This window comes from Poeciliopsis prolifica, unplaced genomic scaffold, assembly GCF_027474105.1.
Source record: "Poeciliopsis prolifica strain line A6 unplaced genomic scaffold, Auburn_PproV2 SCAFFOLD024, whole genome shotgun sequence".
In the NCBI taxonomy this organism is placed as follows: domain Eukaryota; kingdom Metazoa; phylum Chordata; class Actinopteri; order Cyprinodontiformes; family Poeciliidae; genus Poeciliopsis; species Poeciliopsis prolifica.
In genome coordinates, this window is record NW_026562399.1 from 4,931,949 (window position 1) to 4,945,334 (window position 13,386).

Here is a 13,386-nt window from a genome sequence, read left to right on the forward strand (position 1 = left end):
AGGAACTTCCGTCCTTTAATTACCTTTATTTGTTTGGTTTGTCGTGTAGTCCACACACTTTACCAGTAGGTGGCGGTATTGCTTCCTTCAGTTATTTGCCAACCGCCAATAGGATAAAGAAGAAGAACGAGATACAATCGGAAATCAGTTCCAGGAGTTCACTAAAGAAAGCGAAGCGGTTTCTTTGGATCAGAACCATTGACCTTTGACCCGTAGAAGAACCTAAAGCGTCTCTGTGAGTGTGGGCGGATCAGAAGGACCTTAGAGTTGAGAGTTCAACCACCGGGGAGCCGCTGAGCAACTCAAACTGGACCGAAGTTCAGAGCTAACTTTAGCCGCGGAGCTAACCTGGGCTAAAGGGGGATCAATGGGAGCGTGGCGGAGCAGCTGACCGAGCCGGGCTGGACCGGGCCGGACCGGACCGGACCGGACCGGATCCCTGTGAAGGTCAGACCTGTTGAAAGCGGACCGGAGAACTGATGATCGGCTGCTGACGTCAGCACAGCGCACACCTGGGCAGGTAAAGCTGGAGTCCGAACAGGAGCAGCCGCAACCGTAGGCTATAAACATGTTCGGTAAAGTTTTGTTCATCTGGACTCGCTTAACGGGTTGAAAGTCCCTCACGACGGAAAGATTTTGACTCAAAATCATAAAACCGCTCAGGTTCATAACTATCGTTAGATGACGTCATTAAAGGTTTAACAGGTGAGTTTCTTCAGAAACGCCTTCAGATAAATTAGGATGAACTAAAATCACAGAATCAATATTTAGATCTGAACTGTTTATTCACATATGATAAAGTTTTCACACCCACGCAGATTTATTCTTTATTCTCACAACAGAAAATAAATTTTCAAGTAATTTACTGGTTTTCTCAGAAGTAATTGATGCAAACCAGCATTAAGCCAGGAACCAGCTGGGGCTAAGTCCATGTCGTTAAACGAACAGAACCCGTCTCACAACACGAAGCAGGCTAAACTAAAAAAGCTGCATCTGTCAGTCTGGAAAGAGCTTTAAAACCAGTGGTCTAGTCAAACTCCAGACTTAAATCTGATGTAAAAACCTACAATGAGTCTGAATCAAATCATTTCAGTAAGTCAGTGGGTCAAAGGTCATTCATAGTCAGTTTGTTGCTTCTTCGCATTCATTTTTAGCATAACGATTAAAGTCTGATTTAAAACTTTTATTTTGTTTTAGTTTTGTGATCTGAAACGTTTAAAAAATGCAACAGAGGGTGTGATTACTTTCCAGGGCTTCGGAACCAGAACCTCAGCCAATGAGGTTCTGTTTTCATCATTGGAACAATCAGCCGGGCTCCTGGTCATTCAGGAAGTCTGAGCTGGAAGCTGGCTGAGTATCAGAACCTGAACGGGTCAGAGGAGTTCCAGAACACCAACTCTGGTTCTGGTCCTGAGGCAAACCGGGTCTGAATTCTGTCTGGTTCTGATAGTGTGTTTGTGCTGTTTCTAATCCTGCTGTCCGAAGGAGACATGAAGTGAGTTCAGATGAATGTTGGTGGTAGAAGCCCAATGGTTCTGTGCTAGGTGTAGAGCTGGTTCTGATCCGTTCCTTATAGTCAGTCCAATGGACCTGTGTAGAAGAACCTGCTGGAGGACAGGATGGTCCGATTCAGGACATCTGAGTTCTGATTCCTGGGTCGAGTTCTGGACCTCATGTCTGGTTCTGTGTTTGATCCAGGATGCTCCAGGGCCTATTGAGCAACCTGGACCGGGACCGGCCTCTGATCCGGGTCCAGTTCACCAGCTTCGCCGTGGCAACGGTTCTGCTCCCTCTGTCGGGCCTGCTGGCCTGCCTACTCACTTCGCTGATGTACCACTACGAGGAATCCACCTACACACACTGCCAGGTGAGCCGGGCCGGTTCTGATCCGGTCCAGCCCAGATCACCGGATCAGACCTTCAACTGGTCCGGTGGTGGTTCTGGTTCATCACATCTCCATTATGTTCTGACTCAGTAAGGCTAAACACTAGTTAGCTTGTAATAAACACTAGCTAACAATAAACTAGCTAATAATAAACTAGCTACTAACCACTAGCTGGGTAGTTAGGAATGTGCTGTCTAACAGAAGCTAACACTAAAGCACGACACCAACATGGTGTTTAGCTAAAGCTAATGCTAAAGAGCTACACCAACCTGCTATTTGAAGGTTATTCAGTGGCCTAGTCCAAGTTTGGACTGATATCTGACAGATGCTGTAGCTGGAAATACTCCAGTGAGTGTAGGCTAAACCAGTTCAGCTGTTTGGGTCAAAGGTCACCCACAGGGTGTGAGAGAGCTGTCCGATTTTGTCCCTGCTACCTGTCCAGGTGTCCAACTACCTGCCGTCCATCAGCTCGGCCATCAGCCGCGAACCGGAGATCTACATCTGGCGCAGCTGCGTGGGTCTGCACTCTGCACCGCGGTACCTGGTGACCGTTGCCTACTTCAACTTCTACCGCGGCCGCTTCGCCACCAGGCTGCCGGAGCTGCTGCTGAGCGCCCTGGCTCTGGTCAGCAGCCTGGCCGAGAACACGGGCCTGCTGCTGCTCACCTACGTGGCCTCCACCGAATCCTACAGTGAGTCAGCAGGAGGGGGCGGAGCCTGTCGCCGCCTCTTGCTCTGACTCTAACCTGCTTCTCTGTGTCCAGAGATTCATAAATACTCCTTCGTCATGTTCATCGGCTGCTCCCTGCTGCACATGCTCATCACCTGCAGGCTGTGGTACGTCATCAAGAGGCACTACGTCAATCCTGAGGTAAACAGACCCGATCTGACCCAAATTCTACCAACATTTAACATCCCAGTTTACTGTTCAACTCCGTCATAAATCATCTTAGCTGTAGTTATTGGCCCAAAGCTAATGCTAAGGCTAATGGCTAAATGCCACACCACTGATAGTAAAGTAAACGAAAATAATAGCTTCAAAATGAGATTGAAACTATAGGGGTTGTAGTTTTTCAAAGGCACATATAATTTGAATAGCTAAGGGTAAATACTGCATTGGTGTAACACTTTAGCGCTAGCTTACACTAACTAAATTGTTGCTATAGCACATTAGCAATGGCTCCCACTACATAGAATGTTGGTAGATCTCTTTAGCGTTAGCTTATGCTAAGTACCATAGCGGTATAACACTTTAGTCACCTACCTGACTAAAGGTAGGTGACTACCTTTAGTAGTCAGCTGTGGATTCTGAGGTTAGGCGTTTAGTCGCCTAACCTGGTATATGGTGGTCTATACCAGGTTAGTATAGAACTTTAGCGTTAGCAGAACTAATAGTTTATGATTATTACTTTAGCGTTGGCGCAGACAGATTTTCCCACCACTGCCTTTGCTCATACTTGATCATTGACTTGCAGCCACTTTCTGTTGCTAAACAACTGCAGAAAGTTCTGGTTTGGTCCAGAAATGAACTGAATAACTGGTAATAAATGGTTCTGAAGTGGGAGAACAGGTCAGAACCTCCTTCACTTCTTGGTTTCTTCCATTTCTGGTTCAGGAGAAAACATCCTTCCTGTGGAAAGCCCGCATATTCCTGTTCAACATCAGCTGCTGTGTCGCCGCCGCATATTTCTTCAGACGCCACAACAAGTACTGTGAGACAGGAGGTGAGTGGCTTGTTGTCACAGCAACGCTGCCGCCACAGTCTGCACATGCTCAGTGTGTCTCCGTCTTGCAGTCTACACGCTGTTCGCCTTCTTCGAGTACCTGGTGGTGTTCTCCAACATGGCGTTCCACATGACGGCCTTCTGGGACTTCGGGAACGCTCAAGTGATGGTCGCCACTCTGCCGGAGGACAAGCAGTACTGACGGGGACAGGACCACTTCTGACCCACTGGACCAGAGCCAACCAGTCCGTCCCACAAGGAAGGAATCAGAACTTCAGATGGAACTCCTAGACCAGATGGTGGGAGCACTGAACTAAAACCCTCCTGTTTCTACTGGTTCCACTGGGTTCCTGGCCCGGATACTCCTGGTTCTGATCCCAGAGAACAGAAAGGTTCAGCCTTGGTTCTGAGCTATTGAACAGAACTGCTTTTAATAAAAACTTAAACTCCAGACCAGTTTGCTGTCTGCACTGGGTTGCCATGGTAACGGAGTCGGGTCCTGCTGCCGCTGGCCGTGTGGGTCGGTACCAGCTCCAGCGCCATCATGAAGAGCTTCAGCTGGACTTGATGGAACCCAGTGGACCAGAACCAGCGGTTGTCATGGCGACCCAGATCATCTCATATCCTGGATCATGAAGGATGCACCAAAGGTTTTCCTTCCACCTAATTTTCTACTATCATGGCTGGACACAGCACAGAGCTACGGATAAAGTTTTCAGATTTTTCTAAACTTTTCATCAAGAAACAAACATTTTAGATATTTCCTGCGCTGTGGATTCTGAGGATTCAATGAAATAAACGAAGTTTTAACGAAGCTGCGCCGCCTCACTGTTTCTGTCAGCAGGGGGCGCCGCTGCATCAAACGGGGACAGCCGTCCCTCCCTGAGAACATGTAACTCAGACCGCCTTATGCAGCTCTGGTTTCCATGGAGACCGTCCTGTTAACTGGATGCTAGGGCTGGAAGCGACCTTTGACTCCCGTGGTTTGGGGAAGTCGCTTCTCAACATGTTAATTATTGAGCCTTCCCCAGCAGCCAATCAGAGGCTGATCTCTGCTCAGCTCTCACTGAAGCCTCAAGTGTTGTTTCGGGAAGCATCTGAATGATAATGAGGTTTCTTGTTACCGTAAAGCAGCTGTTTCTGCTGAAAAACAACATCTAACTTTAGATCAAGGTTTTAGAAACCAGCCGCAGCTTTTTATAATCATAAAAGAGGAAACCAGAATCCAGTCTGATTGGACGGGCCGGTCCTTGGCTGGTTGGTTCTGACGCCGTCTGAACCAACCCAGAGCCCGATGAGGCTGCGGCGGCAAACACCATGTGACAGGAAATGGCTTCATTATCTTTTATCTTGTGTTGAATCACTTCCTCTGCAGCGCCCAAACCCAGAACCCACAGCACCACCCCACCATCACCGTGCTTTACAGCTGTCCCAGAAGTCTGACCCTTCAGCTTTACTGACTGCAGTCCTGCCGCCATCTTGCTAAGGCTAAGGCTAGCCTCTTCTAGAACCATGTTAGCTGCTAGCGAAGAAGAAATTATTGAAATAAAATGCAGCAGACGATCAATATGAAACTTGTTTTTATTGTACTTTCCACTTAAATAAAATAATGTAAATTACTTCAATAAAAACAAATTATCAATAAATTTAACAGAAGATGGAAGCAAATGAAGCTAAAGTGGTTTAGCAGCTTAGCTACAAAACAGAAACTGCAGAAACATTCAGTTTGAAATCAGACGTTTTAATTTAAATACTTTGGATATTTAACTACGACTACAACTATCTTGGTTGTAGTTTAGATATTAGTTAGCATTAGCTTCTTTGCTAACCTTGCTCTCGGTTGGTTCATTAGAAAAATCAGGTTTATTTTTTTTCATTATGTTTAAATTGCTGTTTTTAGTCCAGATCAGTCTTTTTTTTTTATCCATTTGTCTCCAGAAAGCGCAGCTCGTCGTTCCTGCAGTCTGATCAAACTAAATGTTTCGCAGCGTTTCTAAGGACCTCAGTGTGAGTGACGCAGAGCAGACGGGGTTAGATTATTGCATTTTCATCGGAGCCATCATGTAAACAGTGTTTCTGCAGTTAAATTCTCAGTTTAGACGCCAAACCTGTTCCTGGAGCCCGACTCCACCAGAGCCACTGGTTTTACTGGTGCTTTACTGGTTCACGGACGCTTCAGCAGAACTAATATGTCTCCAGGTCCATCTGAACCTGAAGCCGCTCATTTTTGGAGCATTTTGCTGAAATTTGAGTTTGTAGAAGATCTCAGACGTCCTGCACATGCTCAGACGGCTCTGGTTGAGTCTGAACTAATCAGAGCAGAGCTACACATTCAACCCACAGCCGGTCAATTTGCATCACAAGTTCTGGAAAACCTTTAATCTCGGGTCTTAAATTGCGATTTTTTTTTTCTAATTAAAGGGTAAAAATCTAATGAAATGAGAGAAAAAAGGTTGAAACATTTCTTAGAGCAGACTCTCAGAGCAGGACGCAGGGCCTCTTGGTGACGGTGGGCTGCGGGTTCAGGTAGGACCTCACCGCCTCGGTGAACACCTCCTTGATGCCATCCTGGTTCAGCGCCGAACACTCCAAGTAGCGCACCGCCTGGACCTGCTTGGCCAGGTTCAGGCCCTGCTGGTGGGTGATGGGCGCCTGGTTCTGCTCCTTCAGCTTCCTCTGGATGTCTGCGTCGTTCCGGAGGTCGCTCTTTGTGCCGACCAGCAGGATGGGAACATTGGGACAGTGGTGGGAAACCTGCAAAGGAGACCAGAGTCACGGTTTGTTCAGGAACATAAAGCTGCCCAAAGTCTAGATCCTGTGAAAAAGATTATATTTCTTAGCTACTGTAATCTCTATGGGGGCCTTTCCACTAAATTAGTCCAATCTGCTTTAATCAAACTCCAGGCAACTTGCCTAAAAAGTTCAGTTTGGTTTGCTTGGTGTGGATGCCAATTGACCTCTGACCTCTGCTCCTCCGAACCTCAGTCTGGGTTTGGTTGACCTGAACTCTGGTTCAGGTTGAATGCATATGTGAACGGCAAGCAGACCAGAGACAGCTCCAAAAGCAGGAAGCCGACGACGGTGCAGGGCATTCTGGGTAAATACAACCACAGCTAAAGTCCTAGGCTAACGCTAGCAGGAGAAATGGCTCGTGGTTTTTAGCCAAAGTCTAAAGAGAAATCCTCCAACCGCTGAAATCTGACATTTTAATTTCCATTTGGCGAAGAAGGAAGTTGCTCTCAGCGTCTTCAGAGGTTTTTGTGTGGTTTCCTTCTGTGGTTCTTGGTGCAGCGCCCCCACAGGCTAGGAGGGGAACAGGTTGCTCAAAGGGTTTGATTGGTTTGAAAGAAACAGAACCACAGCAGCTGCAGATGGATCAGATGAAGTTTTGAACCCAATAGAACCGGTTCTACTGGGCTATCAGCTGGAAAGTGCCTCAAATCTGGTCCTGGATTTGGTCTAAAGAGAATCACAGTGCTGGTCTAAACACGTCCTGGTCTTTACCTCAGACTGCTCCGGGTCTTGACTGAGTCAAACAGCCACTCTAGCAAGTCACGCATCCTCATCACATAACGCGAGGAGGTCGTAGCTATGACAACGCCTTGATGACCAACCAGGCACACTTCCACCATCACCTCAAAACAGAAGTGTTGTCCATTCTCTGAACTCTATGACCTTCCAGGTCCTTACACAACAACGGAGGAGATCTAAATGAACCCTGAAGACTCTTAGAGACTCTGGCTCCTGGATGGAGTTACTGGTACCAGTCCAGTCCTACAGCTCAAGACCCTCTACAGAAAGATCTAAACTCAAATGTGGCAGCCAAGGTTTAAGGGTTGATCAGGTCAGACAAGCCGGCCGGACGTTGGACGTCTTTGTTACGCCAAAGTGTTTGACGCCACATTCGGGTTACAAAGGTCGAAAGGACAAAGATTGACCCAACGCTGGCAGGTAAAGACCTCTTGTTTTGACTCTCCACTTGTCATCTAGACTTCAAAGAAAAGACCTTCAGAGAACCTGGAGAATAAGCAGCAGAAGGACAGTATGAACCCTACTGGGCCCCAGTCAGCTGTAACTGGACCTGAAATCGGACCCATCCAGCCCAGAACCATCGTTCTTCTGACGGTTCTGGATGGAGTGAGCATCATCAGGACCTCAACCCAGTGACCTCCTGGATTCTCCTGCACCACAACATGCACTGTAGCTGCGTTGTGGGAATGTGTGACCTCTGACCTCTGGGTGCCACTTGTGTTTGACGTTCTCGTAGGAGGCGGGGCTTGAGATGGAGAAGCAGATGACGAAGACGTTGGTCTGCGGGTAGGACAGCGTCCTCAGCCGGTCGTACTCCTCCTGCCCCGCCGTGTCCCACAGGTTCAGACTGATGATCCGTCCGTCCACCGTCACCTGAACGCACCACAGGTAGAGACAGGGGTTCATGAAGAGTTGTTCAAACTCTGACAGGAGTGATTGGCTCTCAGGACCGGTTGGACAGCTCTGATTGGCTGGATCATGCCAGTAGCAGAAATGTTTCAGTGAACTGCCTTGATGAGGGAACTGGAGCCTTCATGCAGTAAACAGCCTGCGCAGCACTTCACACTACATTCACACCTTCACCCATTCACATCTTCACACGTTCGTGCCATGTGACATTCACTGCACTGCACTTTGACACATTTTTCGTAACGCCTTTTATTGCAAATTGTATTAAATGTTTTAGTTTCATCTAAAATCTACACAGGTATTTGTTTCTGTGAAAATCTTTCTGGTGTAACTTGACATCAGCCACTTCAATTTCACAGGAATTTTTTAAGACAGCCACCGTTTTTGAGTCTTTTAAGCCATAAAACATTCCTCATTGTCATAATTTGGATTAATTTTATGTCACATTATGGTTTTGTTCATCCTGTTCATACAATATAAAATAACAATATTTGGAATCAGAAACTGAGGAGTTTGCTGTTAGTTTCAATGGTTAGCATTAGCTTCTGGTAATGTTTGATATGCTTAGCAGTTTAACATTGGCCTCCACTAATTTTCTTGCATATGCTTAGTGGTTTAGCTATAGATTCTGCTAATACCTTTATGTTTAGCGTTAGCTGTCAGTAATTTTTTTGTGTGTGTGATTAGCAAGTTTTTGGGTGATAAGTAGTTTCGTTTTAGCTTATGCTAATTTTGTATGTGCTTAGCATTAACTTCAAGTATATTTTGTTGTTAGCAATCTAGAATTAGCCTGTTCACTTAGCGGTTTAGCATTAGCTTATGCTAGGATTCATGTTTAGTAGTGGTTGTTGAAGCTAACTTTTTCCACCACTGTCATCAACTTCTTACAACATAGATTCTTCTTTTCAACAACCGTGGCCATTTGAAAAATGTGAATCGTTACAAAAAACACACAAGGTTAAGAAAATGTGATTTCTCTGGTTGGAAATATGCATGATTTGATACCAAACATGTTCTTCTAATTGATAATTTTTCATGATGTAAATGTGATTCCTTTTGGTTTTCTGTTTTCAGTCACAGTCTAAAACCTTTCCTCACATTGTCATAATGGGCTTTTAGTGAAGATTTTTGAGGAAAATTGTTGTTTTTATTATAATTCATGAGGAATAAGGCTGAAACATAAATGTGTAAAATGTGAATACTTTCTGGATGGATATTTTGTACATGTGGAGGATGTGGAGTACCCAGAGAGACCCACTGCCTCCACAGAGAGAGCATGCCAGAGGCCTGACGGGGCCCTTGACTCTGTGAGGGATTCTGTCAGGTTATTGCAGACAGCTCCACCTGCTGTCCAGAGACTCTTGTGTTTATTGTTCATTTTTATGATTTTACTGTTCTAATCTGACAGCTTCACTCAGAGTCCCAGTAGTTTTTTTTTTTTCTTTCCTGCAGGACAGAAAAGCTTGATCAGCTGCCTGGTCCAGAGCCTGCAGCCAGCATGACTCATGCAAACTTCCAGATGTTTTCCAGATGCCTCTGGTTCTCACTCCACGTTGCCTCTCCGACTCTTCCTGAACGCACCGGCTGAGCCGAGGCGCATTCAGGGACCCACCTGGCTGCTGTAGTTGTCAAACACGGTGGGGATGTACTCTTTGGGGAACGCTCCGGTGGTGTAGGAGATGAGCAGGCAGGTCTTCCCCACGGCGCCGTCGCCAACGACGACGCACTTCACGGTCTGCATGATGGCGGCGTCAGAAGCCTGCGCACACAGCAGGGAGGGGCTCAGAGGTTTCACACGTCTCCTTCTACTGCTCGCCGTTACTTTAATCAACAGGTCAAACGACCTGCAGCTAGATTTTCACAATGACACTCATTTACAGATGTCAATTTCAAACTGAGCGTTTAGTTAGCAAGCTAGACATGAAGTTAGCTATGCTGGTTATTTATCTTTAGCTAAATGCTTTGCCAGTATGCGCCTGATAAATGTTTAGCTAACTATCTCAAATAAACAACATGCTAACTAAATATGTAGCTAGCTCAGAGCTAAACACTTCATTAATATGTATCTGATACGTATTTGGAAAATTATTTAAAATGATGAACTGTTTAAATAGCTTGCTAGCTAGTCAGCTATATATTTAGTAAACTAGTTTCAATCGTCGACTGAACCAAAAACTAAACTATTTTAGTCATTAAAATATTTATCTATTTAAAATAGCGCTATTTAGCATTTAACTGTTTTACTATTTAACTTTAGCTATTTTAGCCAGCTAAATATCAAGCTAATATGCTAATTGAATTGCCAGTAATGATAAAATTGAATGCTGAGAATAGAAGCTGTGTTTTGTGAACTTCTGTAAACTGAATCCTTCAGTGCTGATGAATTAGTATCTCTTTATTAAAATAGCTCATCCTTTTATTTTAAGCTGAAATGTTGGGTAAAAAATGAGGAAATGAAACGTTGGTAAAGAAGTGACTCGCTAGCAGAAGTTTGTAAAGTTTGCGAGATCAAATTTTATTTTAATTGTTCACTTCTGCTTTTTCCTATATTATATTACCCAAAAGTCTCTGAGCTGCACATTTAGTTGTAATGTTTAGCTTGCTAACTGAATACTTTGCTCGAAGCTTAATATCTAATTTGCTAACAAACTTTTTGTGTGAAGATAAATATTTAAATATTTAGCTTAATGTGTGACATTTATAAATGAATGAATCACATGGTGAAAATATGACTTTGTTAAATGAGCCCAAGCTAATTAATGATATTTTTTTACAGTGGAACAAGAAATTTGTCCCTTCAGCTCTGATTGGCCCCAGAGCCTGATTCAGAGTGTAGTGGTCTCTATTTCTGTCCTTCCTGCTGGTCGAGCTGCAGGTTCTCCATGTTGATGGAGTGACTGGATTTTCTGAACCGCCATGTTTACCTTCAGACGTTCGTCTCACAGGAGTCTGGTTGTTCCTCTGCAGGAGGTTCCTTGGTCTGAGATGCTTCGGGTTTCTCGGTTGGACACAGTTTGCTCAGAAACACGTGGCGGCCATGTTGCCCCTGCGGGGAGGAGAAGAGGTGATATTTGTGTTTATGGAAATGATCTACAGAGGAAACGTCTCTAAACAAAGCAGAGATGTTATCCTGATCCACACACACACACATTTGCATAGAACCTGTGTATATTTTACAGTTTTATAGCCACACACACACACACACTGCTGTGTGTCGTCAGGACGACAGGAACTGGTCTGACTGACAAGTCCATTGTTTCTGTCCGACCCGTTTCTCCTTCAGGGTCCATAAACTCAGAGTTCTGCTTTAGTGTCCAGAACTTCCTGTTGGATGTTTGAGTCAAGGTGTTTGGTGCAATCAAACCAATCAGAACCAAGCGCTTAACTGACATCAGGTGAAGTTCTGATCTGCCTGCTTTAGAGCTGAACAGAAAATGATCAGAGGTCACTGACCTTTCCAGCTTTGGAAGCCATTTTGTTTTCAGACCAGACGTTCAAAACAGAATTAAAAAGAAATAATAAAAAAAAACAAGTACATTTTATCGGCATCAGACATTTCCATGAAAGGGAATAAAAAGCCTTTCAAAAACCCTCCGAACTTCACAACCTAAAAACAAAATATAAAAACATTCTGCAGCTTCATGGTAGATGCAGTGGAGGTCAGAGGTCAGCTGGGTGACCAGACTCTGGTTTTACTCAGCTCTCTGTTTTTATGCCATTTGACCTCTTTAAGGTTTTCCTTCCACCAAACCTTCTGGCTGTGTTTGTGAAGCAGCTGACGGAGACACTTTCTGTCTGAACAAACAGAAACTGCTGATGAGAGTTTTCTAGAAATAGCGACGGCTGATGAACACGTTCTGACTTCCTGTTTCAGGTGGAACCGAAAGCTGAACGCAAGAGTGGCTGATTGAAGCCGTGTTCAGAGGTCAAAGGTCACAGAACAAAGTCTCCCCGTTTCAGACCAAATCAGTTCTGGGTCACGGCTTCAGGAGTTTCTGTGACCTTCCTGTTGACCTTCATGGATGAAGAGAAGAAGCTCAAAAACAGAAATGAACCGGGTTCATGTTTCTATGACAGTCCGGCCCGATGCGTTGCGATGCCAGGCGATGCGACGCCATGCAGCGTGATGCAACGTGGCTTCCTGTGCTCAACTGCTGTAGGACTTCTGCTGCTGCAGGTCTGGTTCTGAATGTTCCCGTTCAGCCGAACTCAATGCTTACTTTGACATCGACGTTTGTCAACGAGCATCGGGGCTTCATCCGTAAAAGGGCGGCACTTCCTCGTTCAAATCTGACCCAAACCAATCACTGCTTCAGGAGTTTAGTTGTTAAACATCAAAGTTAGCTGGTCTGATCAAAGGAACTGGTTCTGGAGAACTGGTTCAGTCCACTGATCTGAATGCGAGTCATTTTCAGGGCGAACCAGGTAATGTGACAAAGCAGATCAAAGTTTACTGGAAGGAAAACGTTTCATTTTCTGGTTTATTTTCATCTGTGAAGCTGTGGATGACATCATCAGTTTTGAAGCCTTCCCACAGAATAGGTCTGGACTTTAACTAGGCCATCTAAATCATCTCATAACATTCAGAAATTGAACCTCCACCCAAACTGGTTTGCCTCCAGAATACATCGTCCCACAGCATGATGCTGCCTCCGCCGTGTTCAACTGGAAAGCAGAGGCCTGGTTCTGGTTCTGGTCTCTTGGTTCTGGTCCTCTGATGAAGAGGAAGTACAGACATAATTTCCAGTCAGTCTGGTTTGTGACAGAAATAATCGGTTCCGGTTCTGTTTGCTCGGTGAAAAATAAAATCTCTCGCTGATATTTCCTCTCAGCTGCTGCAGCGTTTTCAGATCAGACCCAAACCGTCTGAAACCAGAACTGCAGAGGAAGAGTCAGGCTGGCAGACGGATGAAAAGGAGAAGAGGCGACCACAGCTCCAGAAACAGAACACTGCAAAGCATCATGGATAATGTAGTTCATAAAGCAAAACTGGATATTGAACGAGGCCCGGTCCAGTGAGACTGATCCCCTGGTTCCGGTTCCGTCCAGTCAGCTTCAGCTGCAAATTTATTCTCTAGAACTGATGACCCGACTGGAAGTTCTTGGAGTCGTTTCTAGAACCTTTTATTATGAGAACTGGGTTCTAGCTGAACGGTCCGGTTCTCAGCAGGTCAGAACCAAACTAGATCATCTACCTACATCACTGAGCCCAACAGGTCCAACTGGGTCCCTCAAACTATTCTATTCATCATAATGGAACCAGAACAAGAACCTAACGAACAAAACTGGACTTTTGTTCATTTTGTTTGTGCAACAAAACCAACCAGAACCGGAATG

The 13,386-nt window shown here is 45.2% G+C and overlaps 3 protein-coding genes across 7 annotated transcripts in view; 2 read left to right on the forward strand and 1 right to left on the reverse strand.

The window, feature by feature from the left end:
- The first annotated feature begins 120 nt into the window (after positions 1-120).
- Positions 121-5,176, forward strand: pgap2 (post-GPI attachment to proteins 2). 2 transcript variants are annotated; one of them, XM_055046828.1, is made up of 6 exons: positions 121-520; positions 1,699-1,867; positions 2,328-2,577; positions 2,650-2,756; positions 3,501-3,609; positions 3,681-5,176. In XM_055046828.1, exons 2-6 carry the CDS (start codon positions 1,700-1,702, stop codon positions 3,809-3,811), a joined length of 765 nt encoding a protein of 254 aa, XP_054902803.1. In that variant the 5' UTR covers positions 121-520; position 1,699; the 3' UTR covers positions 3,812-5,176. The 2 variants fall into 2 exon arrangements, with proteins under 2 accessions (XP_054902803.1, XP_054902804.1); XM_055046829.1 differs by lacking the exon at positions 121-520 and adding an exon at positions 536-705.
- Positions 5,177-6,087: 911 nt separating this feature from the next.
- On the reverse strand, positions 6,088-8,046 carry LOC129370510 (rho-related GTP-binding protein RhoG-like). Its single transcript, XM_055046554.1, has 2 exons — positions 7,843-8,046; positions 6,088-6,363 (listed from the first exon to the last, which is right to left on the reverse strand). The coding sequence occupies exons 1-2, from the start codon at positions 8,044-8,046 to the stop codon at positions 6,088-6,090; spliced, it is 480 nt and encodes a 159-aa protein (XP_054902529.1).
- A 1,597-nt stretch (positions 8,047-9,643) lies between these two features.
- Positions 9,644-13,386, forward strand: part of LOC129370679 (stromal interaction molecule 1-like) — a 29,052-nt gene continuing 25,309 nt past the window's right edge. Inside the window, exon 1 of one of the 4 annotated variants that reach the window (XM_055046817.1) lies at positions 9,644-9,837. In XM_055046817.1, the coding sequence (XP_054902792.1) occupies positions 9,729-9,837 (109 nt within the window). In that variant the 5' untranslated portion in view covers positions 9,644-9,728. Of the gene's footprint in view, positions 9,838-10,966; positions 11,114-13,386 lie in introns of those variants that run through there. The other 3 variants (XM_055046822.1, XM_055046821.1, XM_055046818.1) reach the window with 3 other exon arrangements.

Excerpts from the sequence above, each read along its gene's own strand:
- pgap2 (XM_055046828.1), top strand. The coding sequence starts at position 1,700 with ATGCTCCAGGGCCTATTGAGCAACCTGGACCGGGACCGGCCTCTGATC. Across the intron at positions 2,578-2,649 it reads GGCCTCCACCGAATCCTACA|AGATTCATAAATACTCCTTC; the intron begins GTGAGTCAGCAG and ends CTCTGTGTCCAG. Across the intron at positions 2,757-3,500 it reads GGCACTACGTCAATCCTGAG|GAGAAAACATCCTTCCTGTG; the intron begins GTAAACAGACCC and ends TTTCTGGTTCAG.
- LOC129370510 (XM_055046554.1), bottom strand. The coding sequence starts at position 8,046 with ATGAACCCCTGTCTCTACCTGTGGTGCGTTCAGGTGACGGTGGACGGA. Across the intron at positions 6,364-7,842 it reads AACACAAGTGGCACCCAGAG|GTTTCCCACCACTGTCCCAA; the intron begins GTCAGAGGTCAC and ends TCTCCTTTGCAG.